The 26,705-nt window shown below is 44.7% G+C and overlaps 1 protein-coding gene across 2 annotated transcripts in view; it reads right to left on the bottom strand.

The window, feature by feature from the left end:
- Positions 1–22,968, bottom strand: part of LRRK2 (leucine rich repeat kinase 2) — a 321,822-nt gene extending 298,854 nt beyond the window's left edge. For both annotated transcript variants that reach the window (XM_069765011.1, XM_069765012.1), the window contains exons 1-3: positions 22,847–22,968; positions 5,013–5,234; positions 4,841–4,926 (exon numbers count right to left, since the gene is read on the bottom strand). In XM_069765011.1, the coding sequence (XP_069621112.1) occupies positions 4,841–4,926; positions 5,013–5,148 (222 nt within the window). In that variant the 5' untranslated portion in view covers positions 5,149–5,234; positions 22,847–22,968. The remainder of the gene's footprint in view (positions 1–4,840; positions 4,927–5,012; positions 5,235–22,846) is intronic.
- Between the last annotated feature and the right edge of the window lie 3,737 nt (positions 22,969–26,705).

Below are 26,705 nucleotides of genomic sequence, written 5' to 3'. Positions count from 1 at the left end.
GTCTGAAGGCGAAGACAGTGACACCAGCGCTGATTGGGGTCCGGGCACCACTTGTCATTCCACTGCATCTCATCCCGGGACAGCGAGTGCTGAAACACCTGGAATGGAGGGGAGTATAGGCTTTTAAGAAGTGGACCTTAGTGGACAACCCCTTTGATCATCACCAGTACACTTTTTTTTTGTGTTCTGTTTTTTTTGGGGGGTGGTTATGATGTTACAGTTCCATAGAAAGGTACTGTTAATACAGCTACAGCCTTATTATGATATTAAAGAATGCATAACGCATTGTCATTTGTCCAACTAACCAATATGTATGACATAATGACTTTGGTTATGCCATACTAGATCGCACAAGACACTTTTGCTCAACTTTCAAGTGACTATTTTCTCCCCAACAGTATTGAATTTAGTAAAAATATCGGTATGTCGCACTACAAAAAAGTGAAACATGGGTCCATGCCAATGTATAGCATGTGACTGTTATATGATTTGGCACATCAAGCCATAGATACTGTCAGCCATAACTTTGGTGCAATCAGAAATGGCAGAGGAAGCAAGTTACACAAAGCTTCTATCTCAGCGTTTTCACCTAAATCTTCAGTCATAGGACTATACCGTTATGTAACGAAGATTGTCAAGTAGCCCCAGACATAGGCATTACACATACTGTGGAAGAGTACCAAATAAAAAAGGAATTCCCAACACAACACTTGTAAATATACAGATTTTTTTCAGTGCCCATGGTTGCAAGAGAAAACCCTAGGCATCTTTTAGGTGGATTCTGCCAATAATCTAATGTTTTGACTCCCCTTTACTGTGCCACAAAGGTAAACATTGAAGTAATGAGTATTTCATCATGCAAAATTTAGTTCTATTGGAAGATTTGCGTTTTTTTTTTTCAGAACAACTTGATTCTCTTTATCAATTAAAAAAAAAATTATGTCTGAGCTAGTACTCTTTTGGTTAGGGTGCACAGTTTTTTTTGGCTGGCAGTTAGATTAAAGGGAATCTGTCACCAGATTTGTACCATGTGAGATAAGGCCAGTATTTTTCAGCCTTGATATACAGCATTCTAATATGCTGTATACATGCCCCCAATCTAGCTGACAAGACAAGAAAAAGACCTTTTATAATCAGGGATGTGGAGTCGCGAAATATCCGACTCAGACTCCTCCATTTCCCTGACTCCCGACTCCACAGCACTGCCCTCTACTGAGCATGTACATAAAGTGCAGCACAGATTCATCCCCCCTACTGAGCATGTACATAAAGTGCAGCACAGATTCATCCCCCTTACTGAGCATGTACATAAAGTGCAGCACAGATTCATCCCCCCTACTGAGCATGTACATAAAGTGCAGCACAGATTCATCCCCCATACTGAGCATGTACATAAAGTGCAGCACAGATTCATCCCCCCTACTGAGCATGTACATAAAGTGCAGCACAGATTCATCTCAACTGAAAGCCGAGATCCTTAGATCAGGAACAGAACAGACATTTATAGGACATTTCGTAACTTTCCCAAATTATTATGAAAAACATTTACAGCACATCCTGCATTGTAGTACTGTACCCAATTTATTATATATTTTCAGTCTGAGTCGGTCCAATTTATACAGACTCCACCAAAATGGACACCGACTCCAACTCTACAGCCCTGTTTCAAATACCAACAAGGTTGTCGGGTCCAACGGGCATTGCAGTCTCGGTGCAGTGGCTCCCTTCTTACCTAATGTGGATGATGCGTCCTACGTGATCCACACAGTCTCCCTGACAGCACGCTCCTGTGCAGGCTTTACTTTTCTCTGCGCTGACCAAGTACTGCAATGCGCAAGTGCAGAGAAAGGTGAAAGTGCCCCGACATCTGTGCACTGCAGTACTTTACTTTAAGGCCGGCGTCACACTACCGTGTTTTACGGACGTAAGAGAGGTGCAGAAAATACGGATTGCATACGGTACAATGCTTCTCTATGCCCCTGTTCCTATCAGCCGTATTTTACTGATCCGTATTATACTGTCTTCTACGGCTGTAGAAAATCGCAGCATGCTGCGTTTGTCACCGTATTGCGCAAAAAATACACCAATGAAAGTCTATGGGGGCGAGAAAAATACGGATTACACACGGACCAACAGTGTGACTTGCGAGAAATATGCAGCGGTGTTCTAGAGAAAAGCCGGCAATTCAGTGCAGTGTACAGTAAAATCACACTGACAGGTTAGAATAGAATAGCTAAAATTAATGTCTACACAGAGTATAGGGGTATATATGTGTAGACATGTCAGTGAGACACATATATGTATATATATTAATATTTCATACAGCGCTAGATAGCTTAAAAGCCGGTAATTCAATTGCCGGCATTTGCGATCTCCTTTCCAAACCCGACATGATATGAGACATGGTTTACATACAGTAAACCATCTCATATCCCTTTTTTTTGTATATTCCACACTACTAATGTTAGTAGTGTGTATGTGCAAAATGTGGGCTCTGTAGCTAATGAATTAAAGGGTTAAATCGCGGAAAAAAATGGCGTGGGCTCCCGCGCAATTTTGTCCACCAGAATGGTAAAGCCAGTGACTGAGGGCAGATAGTAATAGCCTGGAGAGGGTACATGGTTATTGCCCCCCCCCTCGGCTAAAAGCATCTGCCCCCAGAAAAGGCACATCTGGAAGATGCGCCTATTCTGGCACTTGGTCACTCTCTTCCCATTCCCGTGTAGCAGTGGGATATGGGGTAATGAAAGGTTAATGTCACTTTGCTATTGTAAGGCGACATTAAGCCAGATTAATAATGGAGAGGCGTCAATTATGACACCTATCCATTATTAATCCAATAGTAGGAATTGGTTAATAAACACACACACACACACGTTATTCTAAAGTATTTTAATGAAAAATACACAGGTTTTTGTAATATTTTATTATTCTGGTAATCCACCTGAAGACCCTCGTCCTGTAAAAAAGTTAAAATAAAAAAACAACAATATCTCATACCTTCCGTCGTTCTGTAACGTCCCACGATGTAAATCCATCTGAAATGGTTAACTATTTTTACAAGCAGAAGCTCTGCTAATGCAGATGTGCTTCTGTCTGTAAAACCCCGGGGAATGAATGGAAAGTAGGTCAATGACCTGTATTTACCTTCAGTTGCGGTGAGGCGCCCTCTGCTTGATGTCCTCATATGAACTCGAGCGTGGGAAAATATTCAGAAAAGTTCCCAGGCTCGAGTTCATATGAGGACATCCAGCAGAGGGCGCATCACCGCAACTGAAGGTAAATACAGGTCATTGACCTACATTCCATTCCTTCCCCGGGGTTTTACAGACAGAAGCACAGCTGCATTAGCAGACCTTCTGCTTGTAAAAATAGTTAACCCCTTCAGATGGATTTACATCGTGGGACGTTACAGAACGACGGAAGGTATGGGATATTGTTGTTTTTTTATTTTAACTTTTTTACAGGACGAGGGTCTTCAGGTGGATTACCAGAATAATAAAATATTACAAAAACCTGTGTATTTATTTCATTAAAATACTTTGGAATAATGTGTGTGTGTGCTTATTAACCATTTCCTACTATTGGATTAATAATGGATAGGTGTCATAATTGACGCCTCTCCATTATTAATCTGACTTAATGTCACCTTACAATAGCAAGGTGACATTAACCCTTGATTACCCCATATCCCACTGCTACATGGGAATGGGAAGAGAGTGGCCAAGTGCCAGAATAGGCGCATCTTCCAGATGTGCCTTTTCTGTGGTGGTGGGGGCAGTTGTTTTTAGCCAGGGGGGGCCAATAACCATGGACTCCCTCCAGGCTATTAATATCTGCCCTCAGTCACTGGCTTTACCACTCTGGCAGAGAAAATTGCGTGGGAGCCCACGCCATTTTTTTCCGCGATTTGACCCTTTAATTCAATAGCTACAGAGCCCACATTTTGCACATACATACTACTAACAGTAGTGTGTAATATGCAAAAAAAAGGGATATGAGATGGTTTACTGTATGTAAACCATGTCTCATATCATGTCGGGTTTAGGAAGGAGATAGCAAAAGCCGGCAACTAAATTACCGGCTCTTAAGCTATCTAGCGCTGTATGAAATATTATATATATATATATATATATATATATATATATATATATATATAAAACAGTATATATGTTATTAAGATTTTTTTAACACATGGATCCATTGTATGTCCGTATGTCAGTTTTGCAAGCCTGCGAGAAAATCTCGCAGTACGGATGCCATACGGATTACATACGGAGGATGCCATGCGCAAAATACGCTGACACACCCGGCCTACGGAGTACTTACGGATCACCATTTTTTTACTTTTCTGGCGTATTACGGCCGTAAAATATGGACCGTATTCTTATATGCTGAGTGTGACGCCAGCCTAATAATGCACAGCAGACAGAGACACGTCTTCAGGAAAATCTGTGAGCCGTGCCCCCTTAGTTAAAACCTAAAAAATTAGCACTAAATAAATAGGTCCATATTTCTGGAACTGTACGGTGCGCTAAAAAAAAATGGATTACTCAGGAAATCACACAATGGAATAAAGTAAGTGTAAAAACTTGCCATTTTGAACCTGGTATCAAACCCTCGTTACACTTTCTACTGGCAGGTTATCAGATTACTTTGTAAAGAAAAATAAGGTTTGCTTCCTGCTTGATGAAATGTCCAGCAGGCTTTACCAGGTAGAAACTACCAAGCAATACACGCTACAGGAACCGAGGTATGTAAAACATGTAGTCATGAGGTTGACTCAAAAAGCAAATAATGAAAAAAAACAAACAAGCATTCTTGTATGAGGTTACATTACCTCCTGTATGACAGCGACTTTTATGTAGGACTCCAGCACCAGTAACAGGGGCAGATGGACGTTCACATCACTGAATATTTCTGGAGCTGATATTTAATTAAAAAATACATAACCGTGTTAGATGTCATAATCCCATAAAGAAAACACAGCAGCAATCCATGACAAAACGTACCGTCATCACAAAAGGTGTGAGCGTGCAAGTCTTCCAATATCTGAACCAGATTGTCTATCTGCTTCCCTTCCTCCACATTTCTAAGGCGGACAACCAGCTTCTTGACATTCTCTACTAGTTCTACCGTGCTGTTCATGGTTTCTGTCAGGGGGCTGGATCACTCCTTCATCTCATCAAAGGGGGCGCAACTTCCACTGCAGAATGGACAGAGCAGACCGAAACCTGCGGAAAGTGATAAAAGTGAGGTGAACTGACCGAAATAAGAAGATACTCGTCTTAGTCACACCCGTCACGTTTATATGATCACACCACAAGCCGCTGCCTCTCAGGTATGTTTACTCAAAGCGATGCCGAAAAAGGAAGCAAGAAGGAGAAACAACTCACAATCTGCAATAAGACTGAAAAATATCATACAAAACAGAAAATTTATTAACTATTAAGTCACAGAGCGTTAAAAAAAAGTGTGTGTACCTAAATAGTGCAGCAATACAGCTAGTTTAGTAGTGAGATATGGTGTAAGCAATACACTTTAGCGTTTTGGGTTTTTTTGCATTTCAGCGCTGGAATGGTGCCACAAATCTAAGTTTCTTGCCCCCAGTCTTATACTTATCAGCTGCCATCTTCAGCTGTTCCCTGCGCCGTTCTGGTCATCTTCGGCAGGTTGTGACTTCCCAGATCGCTCCAGTGTTTCCTGAGTGAGCCAGAAGTCACAACTCAATGTAAGTCTATGAGAGCCAGAACGAGCCCCCCACCCACCACAGACTTACCCTGAGAGCTTGAGGCGGTTACCTCTGACTTTCGGTCAGTCAGAAGTTGTGGTCACAAGATGGCGGATCAAGACCCGAGCAGCAACGGGAAGAGCTGAAGACAGCAGCAGGTGAGTATAATACTAGGGGCAGCAAACTTACATTGGTAGCACCATTCCAATGCCGAAATAAAATAAAGTGTGGGTTAATAACAATTAGTATGGGTGAAATCTGCAACAAGAACACTGAAAGAATGGATAGTCAGCAGATTTATATGTGCATGAGATGTCAGGATTCTCATTCCCTTTGCTGGCATCAGGAAACCCTTCAGGGCTTGTGACAAATCTGTGCGGAAGGAAAAGAATGCGACAAATCTGCAATGTGTGCACAGGACCATACACAGATTTCTCAAAAATAGCCTAGTGTATTACTCTATTGTGATTGAACTCAAGATATTAAGGCTGTGTTCACACGTTGTGTTTTTTTCGCGGTTTTTCCCGATAAAAACGCTATAAAACCGCAAAAAAAACCGCATACAATAAGCATCCCATAATTTAGAATGAATTCCGCATGTTTTGTGCACATGATGCGTTTTTTTTCCGCGAAAAAAACGCAGCATGTACTATAATTTTCCGGGTTTTTTTGCGGATTTCCCACTCCAAAATGCATTGGGAAGTGTCCGGAAAAAAACGCAGCAAAAACGCGGCAAAAACGCTGCAAAACCGCGGCAAAATCGCGGCAAAAACGCATGCGGTTTTCTTGCGGATTTCTTGCAGAAAATGTCCGGAATTCTCAGGAATTTTCTGCAAGAAATCCTGAACGTGTGCACATAGCCTAAAAACGATCCTGTAATTTAGGCTATTTTCCTATACTAATAAACTTAAAGGGGTTTTACCCTTCAACTTTTTATAGCTCACAGACTTCCAGATAATGAAAATAAGAACAGCAGCAATACTCCACCTCACTGCTCCAGCGCCTGCCGCCACTCACTGGGCTCAGAGTCTCGCACCACCTACATCTGCGGAGCAGCTGAGGGCAGTGAGTGGCTGCAGCGGTGATGGGTGCTGTCGCTGTTACCTCTCTGCAACAGCGGTGGAGAGCGAGCGCTGGAGCAGGGAAGGTGTGTACTGCAGCACTACAACATCTGCAAACCGATGATGTGAAAAAAGATGAAGTGTGAAAACTTTTGTAATTCAGGGAGTTGCAGGGAAAGCACTGCTTACAGGATGATATAGAAGTATGCTGAATTTCCTCATTGCGGTAAGCGGCCCCAAACACAACCACCAGTTTCACACAGACATTTACACATCACATAAATTTCACTTTTCCACAAAAATATACTGAAATGCTGGATGCACAAGCCTATCACAGTTTTAAATATAACCATACATATAGGACTTCTCTAGCAGTTCTAAAGGTGTTTTTCAACAAAGTACTGATGGCCAATCCATAGGAGTTGTGCAGTTTATGTATTGAGGCCAGGTTTACATACCGTATTTTTCGGACTACAAGACGCACTTTTTCCCCATAAAAAAGGGGGGAAAATGGGGGGTGCGTCTAATAGTCGCAATGCAGGCTTACCGTGGCGGCAGAGGTGTGGTGGCAGAGGAGGCGCAGTAAGCGGGGTCCCTTTCTCCGGTGAGGTGATGCAGCAGCCCGGTAAGCAGCAGAGCCGGGTGAATCCTGTTGTTATCGGTGGTGGCAGCCATTTTCCTGAGGCCGCGCGTGCGCAGATGGAGCGCTCTGCTTCCCGGGGCTTCAGGAAAATGGCCGCTGCGATCTCCATCTGCGCACGCGCGGCCTCCCGCGGCCATTTTCCTGAAGCCCCGGGAAGCAGAGCGCTCCATCTGCGCACGCGCGGCCTCAGGAAAATGGCCGCAACCACCGATAACAACAGGATTCACCTGGCCCTGCTGCTAACCAGCTGCTGCATCACCTCACCGGAGAAAGGGACCCAGTTTACTGCGCCTCCTCTGCCGCCGCACCTCTGCCACCGCAGGATTCAACCGGCTCTGCTGCTTACCGGGCTGCTGCATCACTATACCGGGGAAAGGGACCCCTCTCACGCCATACCTCTCACTGCTCCTCCTCATCCCAGCACCTCCTCATCCCAGCACCTCCCCACCTCTGCCGAAACCATGCCTCCTGTGACCCTGCTCTGCCACCGCCAGCCCTCAGGTAAGATACTGTAAATTTGGACAATAAGACGGACCCCCATCCTTTAAAAAATCTTTTTTTCTGCAATTTTCACCCCAAATTTGGGGTGCGCCTTATGGTCCGGTGCGTCTTATAGTCCGAAAAATACGGTAGTTTAGCTGGACTACTGAGGACCTGAAACCTACCTACTCAGGCAGTGATAATCTCTTGCAGATTCAACACTGATTGCATTGAAACTACAACACACAGCCTAGTAAGTGACACATCACTGGAATCGGGCTTTCTTGCTTTATTTTATGCTGCTCTCAGATTAAATAGCAAAAACCTGCTTCTAAATTCACCGTTACTCTTTTAATAAGGTACAGTTGATAACATATATAACTATAAATGGACATACAAATTGCATACAGGTGACAATAGAGATGAAGAATTAATCCGTTTTCTTCTGGATGAAAATCAGACAGTTTTTTCTCTGCTCATGTGAACGTTGCCATACTATGGATAGGAAAAAGCAGTCAGCTTATTGGGGAAAAAAAAGTGCTAGAAAATAGCAGAAAAATAGAACTTAAATATTCAACACAGCCAACCAGCAAGCAATGCTTTCTACTTTCCCCTTGTAAAATCTGGTTATTGAAGGCCTAGAATGAACGCACTGATGGATATGACCACTAAACCATTCAGCAATATCTTTAATATAACCCTTCTTCTGAAGGAATTACTTTAGGTGTTTACTAGCTGAAGAGCCCGGCGTTGCCTGGGCATAGTAAATATCTGTGGTTAGTTATAGCGCCTCACTTCTCTTATTTTCCCATCACGCCTCTCATTTTCCCAATCACATCTTTCATTTTCCCCCTCACATCTCTCATTTTCTCCCTCACACCTCTCATTTTCTCCCTCACTCCTCTCATTCCCCCCTAACACTTGTCATTTCAACCTCACATCTGTCATTTTCTGATCACTCCACTATTTTTCCTCACTCCTCTCATTTTGCACTCACGCCTTTTCATTTTCACCTCACACCTCTCATTTTCACCTCATCACCTCAGTATATACATGTTTGTCATCTCCCTTATATATAGTATACATCTGTATGTCATCTCCTGTATATAGTATATACCTGTATGTCATCTCCCCTGTATATAGTATATACCTGCTGTGTGTCATCTCCCCTGTATATAGTATATACCTGAATGTCATCTCCTTCTATATATAGTATATACCTGTATGTCATCTCCTCCTGTATATAGTATATACCTGTGTATCATCTCCCCTGTATATAGTATATATCTGAGTGTCATCTCCTCCTGCATATAGTATATACCTGCATGTCATCTTCTATATATAGCATATACCTGTATGTCATCTCCTCCTGTATATAGTATATACCTGTGTGTCATCTCCCCTGTATATAGTATATATCTGAGTGTCATCTCCTCCTGCATATAGTATATACCTGCATGTCATCTTCTACATATAGCATATACCTGTATGTCATCTCCTCCTGTATATAGTATATACCTGTATGTCATCTCCTCCTGTATATATATGTACCTATATGTCATCTCCTCCTCTATATAGTATATACCTGTGTGTCATCTCTCCTGTATATAGTATATATCTGTGTGTCATCTCCCCTGTATATAGTATATACCTGTGTGTCATCTCCTCCTGTATTAGACCTCGTTCACACGTTATTTGCTCAGTATTTTTACCTCAGTATTTGTAAGCTAAATTGGCAGCCTGATAAATCCCCAGCCAACAGGAAGCCCTCCCCCTGGCAGTATATATTAGCTCACACATACACATAATAGACAGGTCATGTGACTGACAGCTGCCGTATTTCCTATATGGTGCAATTGTTGTAGTTTGTCTGCTTATTAATCAGATTTTTATTTTTGAAGGATAATACCAGACTTGTGTGTGTTTTAGGGCGAGTTTCGTTTGTCAAGTTGTGTGTGTTGAGTTGCGTGTGGCGACATGCATGTAGCGACTTTTGTGAGATGAGTTTTGTGTAGCAACATGCGTGTAGCAACTTTTTGTGTGTCGAGTTACATGACAGGTTAGTGTAGCAAGTTGTATGCAGCAAGTTTTGCGCATGGCGAGTTTTGCGCGTTGCGAGTATTATGTGTGGTGCCTTTTGAGTATGTGCAAGTTTTGTGTGAGGCAACTTTTGCATGTGTTGCAACTTTTGTGCATGTGGCAATTTTTCCGCGTGTGCAAGTTTTGCGTGTGGCGAGTTTTTCATGAGGATAATTTTGCACTTGTGGCGAGTTTTGCAAGAGCCTAGTTTTTGCATGTGGCGAGTTCTGCGCGTGGCGAGTTTTGAGTGGCGACTTTTGTGTTTTGACTTTTATGTGGTGAGGTTGGTGTATTTGTGGTGAAATGTGTGCTGAGGGTAATATGTGTTCAAGCACGTGGTAGTGTGTGGCGCATTTTGTGTGTGTTCATATCCCCGTGTGTGGTGAGTATCCCATGTCGAGGCCCCACCTTAGCAACTGTACGGTATATACTCTTTGGCGCCATCGCTCTCATTCTTTAAGTCCTCCTTGTTCACATCTGGCAGCTGTCAATTTGCCTCCTACACTTTTCCTTTCATTTTTTCCCATTATGTAGATAGGGGCAAAATTGTTTGGTGAATTGCAAAGCGCGGGGTTAAAATTTCACCTCACAACATAGCCTATGACGCTCTCGGGGTCCAGACGTGTGACTGTGCAAAATTTTGTTGCTGTAGCTGCGACGTTTCCAACACTTTTCCTTTCACTTTTTTCCCCATTATGTAGATAGGGGCAAAATTGTTTGGTGAATTGGAACGCGCGGGGTTAAAATTTCACCTCACAACGAAGCCTATGACGCTCTCAGGGTCCAGACGTGTGACTGTGCAAAATTTTGTTTCTGTAGCTGCGACGCCTCCAACACTTTTCCTTTCACTTTTTCCCCATTATGTAGATAGGGGCAAAATTGTTTGGTGAATTGGAAAGCGCGGGGTTAATATTTCACCTCACAATATAGCCTATGACGCTCTCGGGGTCCAGACGTGTGACTGTGCAAAATTTTGTGGCTGTAGCTGCGACGGTGCAGATGCCAATCCCGGACATACACACATACACACACACATACACACACATATACACACATTCAGCTTTATATAGTAGATGGCTATTACAGTATAAAGATATCTCAGTATAGTTTATAAGAAGAATAAAAATACATGGGGGTCATCAAATCCACCTTATATTGCTACAGAGATCATCCAGAGGAATGCAAGAAAAAAGAAAGAGGGCAGACCGAATGAAGGGGCAGTTAGGAAACGCATCTGGTGACCCACATTCTTACACCATATACCGTACTGCATTTTAACCTTGAGGCCATAAAATGGTACAGGTGCTTCTCACTAAATTAGAATATCAAAAATTTTATTTACTTCAGTTCTTTAATACAAACAGTGAATCTCATATTATATAGAGTAATTACAAACAGAATTATCTATTTCAAGTGTTTATTTCTGTTAATGTTGATGATTATGGCTTACAGCCAATGAAAACCCCAAAGCAATTATTGACACACTCCACAAAGAGGGTAAGCCACAAAAGATCATTGCTAAAGAAGCTGGCTGTATCTAAGCATAATAATGGAAAGTTGAGTGGAAGGAAAAACTGTGGTAGAAAAAGGTGCACAAGCAACCGGGAAAACAGCAGCCTTGAAAGGATTGTTAAGAAAAGGCCATTCAAGAATTTGGGAGAGATTCACAAGGAGAGGTGTTATGATAAGGTAATTCAGTACCACAATGGACATAGGAGTCAGAGCACATACAGTGACCTGACAATAACCCAAAAACATAGAACGAGCTCTGAGACGTGGGAACTCTGCTGACCGCAATCCCTAATCCTCTCCAACACAACTAAAGGCAGCCATGGATTGCGCCTAACGCTCCCTATGCAACTCGGCACAGCCTGAGAAACTAGCTACCCTGAAGATAGAAAATAAGCCTACCTTGCCTCAGAGAAATACCCCAAAGGAAAAGGCAGCCCCCACATATAATGACTGTGAGTTAAGATGAAAAGACAAACGTAGAGATGAAATAGATTTAGCAAAGTGAGGCCCGACTTTCTGAACAGAGCGAGGATAGGAAAGGTAACTTTGCGGTCAACACAAAACCCTACAAACAACCACGCAAAGGGGGCAAAAAGACCCTCCGTACCGAACTAACGGCACGGAGGTACACCCTCTGCGTCCCAGAGCTTCCAGCAAGCACGAGAAAACAAATAAGCAAGCTGGACAGAAAAAAACAGTAAACAAAAGCAAAAGCGGAACTTAGCTATGCAGAGCAGCAGGCCACAGGAACGCTCCAGGAGGAAACAGGTCCAATACTAGAACATTGACTGGAAGCCAGGATCAAAGAACTAGGTGGAGTTAAATAGAACAGCACCTAACGACTTCACCACATCACCTGAGGAAGGAAACTCAGAAGCCGCAGTACCACTTTCCTCCACCAACGGAAGCTCACAGAGAGAATCAGCCGAAGTACCACTTGTGACCACAGGAGGGAGCTCTGCCACAGAATTCACAACAGAGAGGACTGCTGCTGGAGTCATTGGTTCAAGAGCCACCTCACACAGACGTATCCAGGACATGGGCTACAAGTGTCAAATTCCTTGTGTAAAACTACTTAAGGCCAATAGACAACGCCAGAAGCCTCTTACCTAGACCAAGGAGTAAAAGAAATGGACTGTTGCTCAGTGGTCCAAGGTGTTGTTTTCAGATGAAAGTAAATTTAGCATTTCATTTGGAAATCAAGGTCTCAGAGTCTGGAGGAAGAGAGGAGAGGCACACAATCCAAACTGCTTGAGGTCTAGTGTGAAGGTTCCACAATCTGTGATGTTTTGGGGAGCCATGTCATCTGCTGGTGTAGGTCCACTGTGTTTTATCAAGACCAAAGTCAGCGCAGCCGTCTACCAGGAAATTTTAGAGCACTTCATGCTTCCCTCTGGCGAGAAGCTTTTTGGAGATGGAAATGTTATTCTCCAGCAGGACTTGGCACCTGTCCACACTGCCAAAAAAAACAATATCTGGTCTAAAGACAACAGTATCACTGTGCTTGATTGACCAGCAAACCTGCCTGACCTTAACCCCATAGAGAATCTATGGGGTATTGTCAAGAGGAAGATGAGAGACACCAGACCCAACAATGCAGATGAGCTGAAGGCTGCTGTCAAAGCAACCTGGGCTTCCATAGCCCCTCAGCAATGCCACAGGCTGATCGCCTTCATGCCACGCCGCATTGATGCAGTAACTTATGCAAAAGGAGCCCCAACCAAGTATTGAGTGCATTTACTGAACATACATTTCAGTAGGCCAACATTTTGAATTTTAAACTCATTTTTCAAACTGGGGTTATAAAGTATTCTAATTTACTGAGATAATGACTTTTGGGTTTTCATTCATTTAGATATATTGCAGGCTGCGGGTGAGGAATACCCCCATCATCCACTCCTGCTGTCACTGTTCATAGCAGCAGCAGGTGTAAGTTGATGGGAGTAATAGTCCCAAAAGCCCCCACCTGCTGTCACTGTTCTGACATTACTATAACTCATCATTCTCCCCTGCTCCCGCCGATCACCGGCAGAGCAGGGGAGAACGATGAGAGTCGTGTTCAGCACCTGCTGCCAAGGAACAGCACTTACTGTAACGCTTCTTCCCTGGCGCTGATGCGTGTCACACGGATGACATCAATGTGTGCTCTCCGTGTGCGGGACATTTTGCGGCCCATGCTGACGGTAGAAAATGGACATGTCAGCGTGTTTTACCCATGGACACACAATCCGTGGAAACACACTGACATGTACACAGACCCATTCATTTGAATGGGTCTACGTGTGTCAGTGTCTCTGGTACGTATGAAAACTGTCACCACAGGTACTGGAGACATGGACGTGTGAAAGACGCCTTCGAGTGGTCTTCATGAAGCTTACACAGTGCTGAGCTTCACATCACCTGCTTCTCATCATATCACAACATTCTGGGGCCCAAACCCACCAATATAATAGCCACGAGTACAATCTATTACACATGGCTATCGTAGTGTAGTGCCTTCTCTGCACACGATGGCTGGAACAGTATGAATGCTCATTGCAGTACGAGGCTGGGTGGTAACTACAGTATTAGTTCTAGAAGAATAGAGCATGCATGGCTATGATAGTACTAGGCTATACCAGGCTATGCCATGCCTATTATAGTACAAGGCTATACCAGGCTATGCCATGGCTATTACAGTGAGGGATGCCAGGCTATGCCATGGCTATTATAGTACAAGGCTATGCCATGGCTATTACAGTGTAGGATACCAGTCTATGCCATGGCTATTACAGTACAGGATACCAGGCTTTGCCATGGCTATTACAGTACAGGATACCAGGCTTTGCCATGGCTATTACAGTACAGGATACCAGGCTATGCCATGGCTATTACAGTACAATGATACCAGGCTATGTCATGGCTATTACACTACCAGGCTATGCCATGGCTATTACAGTACTAGGCTATGCCATGGCTATTACAGTACTAGGCTATGCCATGGCTATTACAATGCACGACACCAGGCTATGCCATGGCTATTACAGTACAGGATACCAGGCTATACCATGGCTATTACAGTACAGGATACCAGGCTATGCCATGGCTATTACAGTACAGGATACCAGGCTATGCCATGGCTATTACAGTGCAGGATACCAGGTTATGCCATAGCTATTACAGTACAGGATACCAGGCTATGCCATGGCTATTACAGTGCAGGATACCAGGCTATGCCATGGTTATTACAGGGCAGGATACCAGTCTATGCCATGGCTATTACAGTGCAGGATACCAGGCTATGCCATGGCTATTATAGTACAAGGCTATACCAGGCTATGCCATGGCTATTATAGTGAGGGATACCAGGCTATGCCATGGCTATTATAGTGCAAGGCTATACCAGGCTATGCCATGGCTATTACAGGGCAGGATACCAGTCTATGCCATGGCTATTACAGTGCAGGATACCAGGCTATGCCATGGCTATTACAGTACAGGATACCAGGCTATGCCATGGCTATTACAGTGCAGGATACCAGGCTATGCCATGGCTATTACAGTGCAGGATACCAGGCTATGCCATGGATATTACAGTACAGGATACCAGGCTATGCCATGGCTATTACAGTGTAGGATACCACGCTATGCCATGGCTATTACAGTACAGGATACCAGGCTTTGCCATGGCTATTACAGTGCAGGATACCAGGTTATGCCATGGCTATTACAGTGCAGGATACCAGGCTATGCCATGGCTATTACAGTGCAGGATACCAGACTATGCCATGGCTATTACAGTGCAGGATACCAGGCTATGCCATGGCTATTACAGTGCAGGATACCAGGCTTTGCCATGGCTATTACAGTACAGGATACCAGGCTATGCCATGGCTATGGCATAAACACCTTCTTCTCCACGGTATTCACGGTGGAAAATGAAATGCTAGGTGAAATCCCAAGAAACAATGAAAACCCTATATTAAGGGTCACCAATCTAACCCAAGAAGAGGTGCGAAACCGGCTAAATAAGATTAAAATAGATAAATCTCCGGGTCCGGATGGCATACACCCACGAGTACTAAGAGAACTAAGTAATGTAATAGATAAACCATTATTTCTTATTTTTAGTGACTCTATAGCGACAGGGTCTGTTCCGCAGGACTGGCGCATAGCAAATGTGGTGCCAATATTCAAAAAGGGCTCTAAAAGTGAACCTGGAAATTATAGGCCAGTAAGTCTAACCTCTATTGTTGGTAAAATATTTGAAGGGTTTCTGAGGGATGTTATTCTGGATTATCTCAATGAGAATAACTGTTTAACTCCATATCAGCATGGGTTTATGAGAAATCGCTCCTGTCAAACCAATCTAATCAGTTTTTATGAAGAGGTAAGCTATAGACTGGACCACGGTGAGTCATTGGATGTGGTATATCTCGATTTTTCCAAAGCGTTTGATACCGTGCCGCACAAGAGGTTGGTGCACAAAATGAGAATGCTTGGTCTGGGGGAAAATGTGTGTAAATGGGTTAGTAACTGGCTTAGTGATAGAAAGCAGAGGGTGGTTATAAATGGTATAGTCTCTAACTGGGTCGCTGTGACCAGTGGGGTACCGCAGGGGTCAGTATTGGGACCTGTTCTCTTCAACATATTCATTAATGATCTGGTAGAGGGTTTACACAGTAAAATATCGATATTTGCAGATGATACAAAACTATGTAAAGCAGTTAATACAAGAGAAGATAGTATTCTGCTACAGATGGATCTGGATAAGTTGGAAACTTGGGCTGAAAGGTGGCAGATGAGGTTTAACAATGATAAATGTAAGGTTATACACATGGGAAGAGGGAATCAATATCACCATTACACACTGAACGGGAAACCACTGGGTAAATCTGACAGGGAGAAGGACTTGGGGATCCTAGTTAATGATAAACTTACCTGGAGCAGCCAGTGCCAGGCAGCAGCTGCCAAGGCAAACAGGATCATGGGGTGCATTAAAAGAGGTCTGGATACACATGATGAGAGCATTATACTGCCTCTGTACAAATCCCTAGTTAGACCGCACATGGAGTACTGTGTCCAGTTTTGGGCACCGGTGCTCAGGAAGGATATAATGGAACTAGAGAGAGTACAAAGGAGGGCAACAAAATTAATAAAGGGGATGGGAGAACTACAATACCCAGATAGATTAGCGAAATTAGGATTATTTAGTCTAGAAAAAAGACGACTGAGGGGCGATCTAATAACCATGTATAAGTATATAAGGGGACAATACAAATATCTCGCTGAGGATCTGTTTATACCAAGGAAGGTGACGGGCACAAGGGGGCATTCTTTGCGTCTGGAGGAGAGAAGGTTTTTCCACCAACATAGAAGAGGATTCTTTACTGTTAGGGCAGTGAGAATCTGGAATTGCTTGCCTGAGGAGGTGGTGATGGCGAACTCAGTCGAGGGGTTCAAGAGAGGCCTGGATGTCTTCCTGGAGCAGAACAATATTGTATCATACAATTATTAGGTTCTGTAGAAGGACGTAGATCTGGGTATTTATTATGATGGAATATAGGCTGAACTGGATGGACAAATGTCTTTTTTCGGCCTTACTAACTATGTTACTATGTTACTATTACAGTGCAGGATACCAGGCTTTGCCATGGCTATTACAGTACAGGATACCAGGCTATGCCATGGCTATTATAGTACAGGATACCTGGCTATGCCATGGCTATTACAGTACAATGATACTATTATTTTTTTTTTATTATTATTATTATTATACATTTTTATAGCGCCATTTATTCCATGGCGCTTTACATGTGGATACGGGGCAAATATAGACGGGAACATTAAACATGAGCAAATAAGGCACACGGGTACATAAGGAGGGAGGACCCTGCCCGCGAGGGCTCACAGTCTGCAGTGGATGGGTGATGAAACACTAGGAGAGGGTAGGGCAGGTTGTGCGGCGGTTCAGTAACTTCAGGCTATGTCATGGCTATTACAGTACAATGATACAATTCTATGCCATAGCTATTACAGTGCAGGATACCAGGCTATGCCATGGCTATTACAGTACAATGATACAAGGCTATGCCATGGCTATTACAGTACCAGGCTATGCCATGGATATTACAGTACAGGATACCAGGCTATGACATGGCTATTACAGTACAATGATACAAGGCTATGCCATGGCTATTACAGTACCAGGCTATGCCATGGCTATTACAGTACCAGGCTATGCCATGGCTATTACAGTACCAGGCTATGCCATGGCTAGTACAGTACCAGACTATGCCATGGCTATTACAGTACCAGGCTATGCCATGGCTATTACAGTACCAGGCTACCATGGCTATTACAGTACCAGGCTATGCCATGGCTATTACAGTACCAGGCTATGCCATGGCTATTACAGTACCAGGCTATGCCATGGCTATTACAGTACCAGGCTATGCCATGGCTATTACAGTACCAGGCTATGCCATGGCTATTACAGTACCAGGCTATGCCATGGCTATTACAGTACCAGGCTATGCCATGGCTAGTACAGTACCAGGCTATGCCATGGCTAGTACAGTACCAGGCTATGCCATGGCTACTACAGTACCAGGCTATGCCATGGCTATTACAGTACAATGATACAAGGCTATGCCATGGCTATTATAGTACAATGATACAAGGCTATGCCATGGCTATTACAGTACCAGGCTATGCCATGGCTATTACAGTACCAGGCTATGCCATGGCTAGTACAGTACCAGACTATGCCATGGCTAGTACAGTACCAGGCTATGCCATGGCTATTACAGTACCAGGCTATGCCATGGCTAGTACAGTACCAGACTATGCCATGGCTATTACAGTACCTGGCTACCATGGCTATTACAGTACCAGGCTATGCCATGGCTATTACAGTACCAGGCTACCATGGCTATTACAGTACCAGGCTATGCCATGGCTATTACAGTACCATGCTATGCCGTGGCTATTACAGTACCAGGCTATGCCATGGCTAGTACAGTACCAAACTATGCCATGGCTATTACAGTACCAGGCTATGCCATGGCTAGTACAGTACCAAACTATGCCATGGTTATTACAGTACCAGGCTATGCCATGGCTATTACAGTACCAGGCTATGCCATGGCTATTACAGTACCAGGCTATGCCATGGCTATTACAGTACCAGGCTATGCCATGGCTAGTACAGTACCAGACTATGCCATGGCTATTACAGTACCAGGCTATGCCATGGCTATTACAGTACCAGGCTACCATGGCTATTACAGTACCAGGCTATGCCATGGCTATTACAGTACCAGGCTATGCCATGGCTATTACAGTACCAGGCTATGCCATGGCTATTACAGTACCAGGCTATGCCATGGCTATTACAGTACCAGGCTATGCCATGGCTATTACAGTACCAGGCTATGCCATGGCTAGTACAGTACCAGGCTATGCCATGGCTAGTACAGTACCAAACTATGCCATGGCTAGTACAGTACCAGGCTATGCCATGGCTACTACAGTACCAGGCTATGCCATGGCTATTACAGTACAATGATACAAGGCTATGCCATGGCTATTATAGTACAATGATACAAGGCTATGCCATGGCTATTACAGTACCAGGCTATGCCATGGCTATTACAGTACCAGGCTATGCCATGGCTAGTACAGTACCAGACTATGCCATGGCTAGTACAGTACCAGGCTATGCCATGGCTATTACAGTACCAGGCTATGCCATGGCTAGTACAGTACCAGACTATGCCATGGCTATTACAGTACCAGGCTATGCCATGGCTATTACAGTACCAGGCTATGCCATGGCTATTACAGTACCAGGCTATGCCATGGCTATTACAGTACCAGGCTATGCCATGGCTATTACAGTACCAGGCTATGCCATGGCTATTACAGTACCAGGCTATGCCATGGCTATTACAGTACCAGGCTATGCCATGGCTAGTACAGTACCAGGCTATGCCATGGCTAGTACAGTACCAAACTATGCCATGGCTAGTACAGTACCAGGCTATGCCATGGCTACTACAGTACCAGGCTATGCCATGGCTATTACAGTACAATGATACAAGGCTATGCCATGGCTATTATAGTACAATGATACAAGGCTATGCCATGGCTATTACAGTACCAGGCTATGCCATGGCTATTACAGTACCAGGCTATGCCATGGCTATTACAGTACCAGGCTACCATGGCTATTACAGTACCAGGCTATGCCATGGCTATTACAGTACCATGCTATGCCGTGGCTATTACAGTACCAGGCTATGCCATGGCTAGTACAGTACCAAACTATGCCATGGCTATTACAGTACCAGGCTATGCCATGGCTAGTACAGTACCAAACTATGCCATGGTTATTACAGTACCAGGCTATGCCATGGCTATTACAGTACCAGGCTATGCCATGGCTATTACAGTACCAGGCTATGCCATGGCTATTACAGTACCAGGCTATGCCATGGCTAGTACAGTACCAAACTATGCCATGGCTATTACAGTACCAGGCTATGCCATGGCTAGTACAGTACCAGGCTACCATGGCTATTACAGTACCAGGCTACCATGGCTAGTACAGTACAGGCTATGCCATGGCTATTACAGTACAGGGTATGCCATGGTTATTACAGTACCAGGCTCTGCCATGGCTAGTACAGTACCAAACTATGCCATGGCTATTACAGTACCAGGCTACCATGGCTATTACAGTACCAGGCTACCATGGCTAGTACAGTACAGGCTATGCCATGGCTATTACAGTACCAGGCTATGCCATGGCTAGTACAGTACCAGGCTCTGCCATAGTTATTACAGTACCAGGCTCTGCCATGGCTATTACAGTACCAGGCTACCATGGCTATTACAGTACAGGCTATGCCATGGTTATTACAGTACCAGGCTCTGCCATGGCTAGTACAGTACCAGGCTATGCCATGGTTATTACAGTACAGGCTATGCCATGGTTATTACAGTACAGGCTCTGCCATGGTTATTACAGTACCAGGCTCTGCCATGGTTATTACAGTACCAGGCTCTGCCATGGTTATTACAGTACCAGGCTCTGCCATGGTTATTACAGTACCAGGCTCTGCCATGGTTATTACAGTACCAGGCTACCATGGCTATTACAGTACAGGCTCTGCCATGGTTATTACAGTACAGGCTCTGCCATGGTTATTACAGTACCAGGCTACCATGGCTATTACAGTACAGGCTCTGCCATGGTTATTACAGTACAGGCTCTGCCATGGTTATTACAGTACCAGGCTATGCCATGGCTATTACAGTACCAGGTTCTGCCATGGTTATTACAGTACCAGGCTCTGCCATGGCTATAACAGTACAGGCTCTGCCATGGCTATTACAGTACCAGGCTATGCCATGGCTATTACAGTACCAGGCTATGCCATGGCTATTACAGTACCAGGTTCTGCCATGGTTATTACAGTACCAGGCTCTGCCATGGCTATTACAGTACCAGGCTATGCCATGGCTATTACAGTACCAGGCTATGCCATGGCTATTACAGTACCAGGCTATGCCATGGCTATTACAGTACCAGGCTATGCCATGGCTATTACAGTACCAGGCTATGCCATGGCTATTACAGTACCAGGCTATGCCATGGCTAGTACAGTACCAGGCTATGCCATGGCTAGTACAGTACCAAACTATGCCATGGCTAGTACAGTACCAGGCTATGCCATGGCTACTACAGTACCAGGCTATGCCATGGCTATTACAGTACAATGATACAAGGCTATGCCATGGCTATTATAGTACAATGATACAAGGCTATGCCATGGCTATTACAGTACCAGGCTATGCCATGGCTATTACAGTACCAGGCTATGCCATGGCTAGTACAGTACCAGACTATGCCATGGCTAGTACAGTACCAGGCTATGCCATGGCTATTACAGTACCAGGCTACCATGGTTATTACAGTACCAGGCTATGCCATGGCTATTACAGTACCAGGCTATGCCATGGCTATTACAGTACCAGGCTATGCCATGGCTATTACAGTACCAGGCTATGCCATGGCTAGTACAGTACCAAACTATGCCATGGCTATTACAGTACCAGGCTATGCCATGGCTAGTACAGTACCAGGCTACCATGGCTATTACAGTACCAGGCTACCATGGCTAGTACAGTACAGGCTATGCCATGGCTATTACAGTACAGGGTATGCCATGGTTATTACAGTACCAGGCTCTGCCATGGCTAGTACAGTACCAAACTATGCCATGGCTATTACAGTACCAGGCTACCATGGCTATTACAGTACCAGGCTACCATGGCTAGTACAGTACAGGCTATGCCATGGCTATTACAGTACCAGGCTATGCCATGGCTAGTACAGTACCAGGCTCTGCCATAGTTATTACAGTACCAGGCTCTGCCATGGCTATTACAGTACCAGGCTACCATGGCTATTACAGTACAGGCTATGCCATGGTTATTACAGTACCAGGCTCTGCCATGGCTAGTACAGTACCAGGCTATGCCATGGTTATTACAGTACAGGCTATGCCATGGTTATTACAGTACAGGCTCTGCCATGGTTATTACAGTACCAGGCTCTGCCATGGTTATTACAGTACCAGGCTCTGCCATGGTTATTACAGTACCAGGCTCTGCCATGGTTATTACAGTACCAGGCTCTGCCATGGTTATTACAGTACCAGGCTCTGCCATGGTTATTACAGTACCAGGTTCTGCCATGGTTATTACAGTACCAGGCTACCATGGCTATTACAGTACAGGCTCTGCCATGGTTATTACAGTACAGGCTCTGCCATGGTTATTACAGTACCAGGCTACCATGGCTATTACAGTACAGGCTCTGCCATGGTTATTACAGTACAGGCTCTGCCATGGTTATTACAGTACCAGGCTATGCCATGGCTATTACAGTACCAGGTTCTGCCATGGTTATTACAGTACCAGGCTCTGCCATGGCTATTACAGTACAGGCTCTGCCATGGTTATTACAGTACCAGGCTATGCCATGGTTATTACAGTACAGGCTCTGCCATGGCTATTACAGTACCAGGCTATGCCATGGCTATTACAGTACCAGGCTATGCCATGGCTATTACAGTACCAGGTTTTGCCATGGTTATTACAGTACCAGGCTCTGCCATGGCTATTACAGTACCAGGCTATGCCATGGCTATTATAGTACCAGGTTCTGCCATGGCTAGTACAGTACCAGGCTCTACCATGGCTAGTACAGTACCAGGCTATCCGTCCAGCCCTCCTGCAGTGGGTATCTAGGGTACATGTGTACACCCAGCACAGTGACGCAGGTATTACCCAGTGAAGCTCTGGTGATCCCTCCTCAGACGCCCGTACGTCACCTGCACATCTATAGCCGTCGCCTGGGACCGGACAGCTGATATTTCCCGATGTCTCCGCTGCTGGAAAACACAACAACCTCCTGTAGCGCCGCACACATGGAAGCCTAGAGAGTCCCCGGGAGCTGATTGGTCACATGCGCGGTCACTCACAGCCTCACGCGTCACTCTGCATTGTGATTGGTGCAGAAGTTCCACCTCTTGTGGAGGGAAGGACGTTGTAGTGCACTGTCCCAGGAGACGGGGGGGCGCGCCGGCGTCTTCCTCTGACGAGCGAGCGCGGTATCCTGCTCCTCACAGACCTGAGGGAGCCGGGACCGGGGGGCGTGTGTCCTGCCTGGCTCCTGGCGCTAGGGGGCAACATGGGAACGCTTCCTCCATTGTCGTCTATGAAAACTGGGGAACTGATGAGCAGGAGACGGGACACGATGGGCTCGTACATTGCTGCAGGCTTCTGGATTTGTGCGCGCAGCTGAAGTCGCAGTAGCGACTTTGGCTACGTTCACATTAGCGTCTTTGGGCGCAGCGTCTTCGACGGATACCGACGCATGCGTCATGCGCCCCTATCTTTAACATGGGGAAGCATGGAAATGCGACGGTATGCGTTGTCAAGCATGCGTCATTTGGGCGCACCAGACAGGGCACGGCCGACACTACATGTTGCATTTTTCCTGCGCCAAATTTCTGGTAAACAACGCATGCAACGCACTTGCGTCGTAAATGCGCCAAAAAAAACACATTAGTGTCTATGTAGAACGCATAGGGCGCAGGTGCCTGCATTGACCCGCGTTGTTCGACGCATGCGCCTTTTGAGTAAAAAACAAGTGATGAAGTGTCTAGACAGTGACAAGAGCATAAGCATTATAGCCAAGGCAAAATCCAACTCCATATTCATGTAGATACTCTCCATGGGATGCTCCATCTTGATGCTGGAAACACAAGCAAAATGGGAGGAATTCATCTCTGCAAGGGTATATATACACAAATTCCATTACACCCACCCTCTTCTATCCTATTGGTGGTCTTTCTCTTTATAGTGTCTAGACACTTTTTTGGGCGTTTTTTATCTTCAATTGTGTCAAGAATAATAACATTTTAGGACAACGCATGCGTCAAAAAACGCTGCGTTGTGTATGCGGTTTGACATGCGTTTTGGGTTGCGTCGACGACGCTGCACCCAAAGGCGCTAATGTGAACGTAGCCTTTCTTGCATTTTTGATTCCGAAAAATATGATGTGTTTTTGTCCTGCAGCTTATACAGAAATCATTACCCGGTTATAACCGATTTTCTCAGCTAAGCGGTATCCATGGGTTTCACGGATAGCACATGATATTCTTCAGGGATGTGCACACATGGGCGGATATACCGCCTGTTCAACCGGTGCGGCTGCATCGGGGGCCCCCTACAGTAGGTGGAGGATCGGGCAATGATGGGGGAGAAAGCAATAATGGGGTGGTGGGGGAGGAGGAAATGCTGGAGGTCGTGTAATGGGGGTGGTGGTGGAAAGAACAATAATGGGGGTGGTGTGGAGGATGAAATGATGGAGGTGGTGGAATGGGTAATAATGGGGTGGTGGGGAGAAAGCAATGATGGCGGTGGTGAAAAGGGCAAATCATGGTGGTGGGGGAGAGGGCAATAATGGGATGTGGGGGGAGAAGGACAAAGGGGATTGGGATGGGAGGAAGGGGGATTTATAATGGATTTAGGAACTTATTGTGTCTAACACAGTCCCTTAGTATAAAGTGTACTCACTTATTATGTATAGCACAGTCTCTTAGTGTATAGTGTACTCACTTAATGTGTTTAACACCATCCTTAGTTACATAGTTTCCGCTTTTGTTATGTATAACATGTCCCTTATTATGTACCATCCTCTCTAGTTATATATGATGCCCTCTCTTATTAGATAGCTTCCTTTGCTGTTATGTACAGTGCTGTCTCTTACATAGTGTATTCTTGTTATTTTTGCTCACAGCGCCCTCTTTTATTACATAGTCGCCTCTCTTGTTAGATATAAAATGACTACTGCTGGAGGAGCCAGTGACAAGACGACCAGTCCTTCAGCTCCTCTTCTCTTTTAGAAAAGAAGCTTTCCCATGCACCATCAGCCATCATTGCATTAGACAGCTAACAAGACAGTACAGTATGCAATAAAAAAAACAGGGCTCTATATAATGCAATATGTAAGGGAGGGTACTGTACATAAGAGAGGGAACTGTATAATAAGGGACGGCAATATACATAATAAAGCAGACTATGTAATATATACATGTATGGTGTGCTCGGCTATATATATATATACACACATATATATATATATATATATATAGCTTTGTCGCCTTAAAGGGCCCCCCCGGCCAGACAAGTTTCCTGCACAGGGGCCCCAAGCTGTCTGTGTCCGCCCCTGTGTGCACGTGTATGGTTTTTTTCCTCTGGTCCGCGGAAAATATCAGAGACATGTCGGATTTTGATCCGAGGGTCCACTGTTGGCACACGGACCACAGTCTGGTCAAACTGCGATTAAAGTCTGAGTAGAATAATCAGTCCATATTTCTCATACGTGGAAAAGACTGAAGTATCAGTGAGCCCTTAGCGTGTTTTTCCTATGTATGAACCTCTCCCCTCAAGGCGGACCTTTGCTAGTTTTAGCTTGTATTATTTAGTCCCTCCTCTCCAGTGTGGGGATATTCGCTTTTAAAGTTTAGGTTATAATTTTCTCTAAAAGCAACTGGGCGTTACCAGAGATTACTCTCTGGGGCGTGTGCTTTTTCCCCTGCATGAGTTTGGCCAATCATAAGCAGGCAGCGTCATTCAGGGGAAAAAAGACTATGCCCCTGCCACGGATCCCTACTCCGTGGTGTCACTAATTCGTCACGTGCCTGCTCTCACACGTGACTTGGGGTTGTGCCTGCAAGGGTTAATCTATCTCCCCACTCTCAGTCCAGCATTCAACCTCTGTCCTATGCTGTAATGGGAGCATAAATCACACACCGACCCAGGCCACACACCCGCTCATACGCGCTGCCACCACTCACCGAATACACGAGCGATGAGTCCCAGAAATAATAATACTAATAAAAATATGTCTATCACTCATAAGGCTCACACACCTTAGGCTATGGATTCTTTTAGAACATTTAAGGTTCAACTTGTTAAAGTTTTATACTTTAATAACAAAAGGGTTAGTGCTTACAATAAGAAGAGGTATAAAAATATGATAATAAAAAGACATACAACTTATGCAAAACAGTATCAAAATAAACAGGAGAAAACTTACAGAAATTATCTAACTGGTAGTTGCTTTCTACTCCCTGAGGGGGGGTGAATGGAGTTGGTGGAACACATCAGCTTCTCAGGCTGCCCTCACATGTGAACACAATTCTCTGTCTGCAGCCTAAATTTATAACTTTGGTCTGAGGTCAGGTTTCTAGACCGGCCCCTCAGGTTAATATCATAATTGCTGGCTTGTTGATTGGCCACGGCCGCTCTACTAATGAATATATATTATTTCCTCTTGAGACACTTGTGACCAGGTTCCCAGGAATAGATCACCTCAGGCCGCAATTTAGCATCTCCCCTCCAAGACCTCAGAGATGACAAATGTTACATTCTTCTTGGCCTTAGCTAGACCTCCTGGTGTGATAGGGAGACACAATTTCTACTAATCCCAAGGAAGTACCTATTAACACCTAGGTGCGACTTACCTTCAGGACAGTTGTTACATTATCTGTCACCCCATTTAAGGGTATGTGCACACGTCAGGATTTCTTGCAGAAATTTCCTGAAGAAAACCGGAAATTTTCTGCAAGAAATCCGC

The sequence above is a fragment of the Ranitomeya imitator genome, chromosome 4 (genome assembly GCF_032444005.1).
Source record: "Ranitomeya imitator isolate aRanImi1 chromosome 4, aRanImi1.pri, whole genome shotgun sequence".
Taxonomy (NCBI): domain Eukaryota; kingdom Metazoa; phylum Chordata; class Amphibia; order Anura; family Dendrobatidae; genus Ranitomeya; species Ranitomeya imitator.
This window is presented reverse-complemented; position numbering and strand designations above follow the sequence as displayed.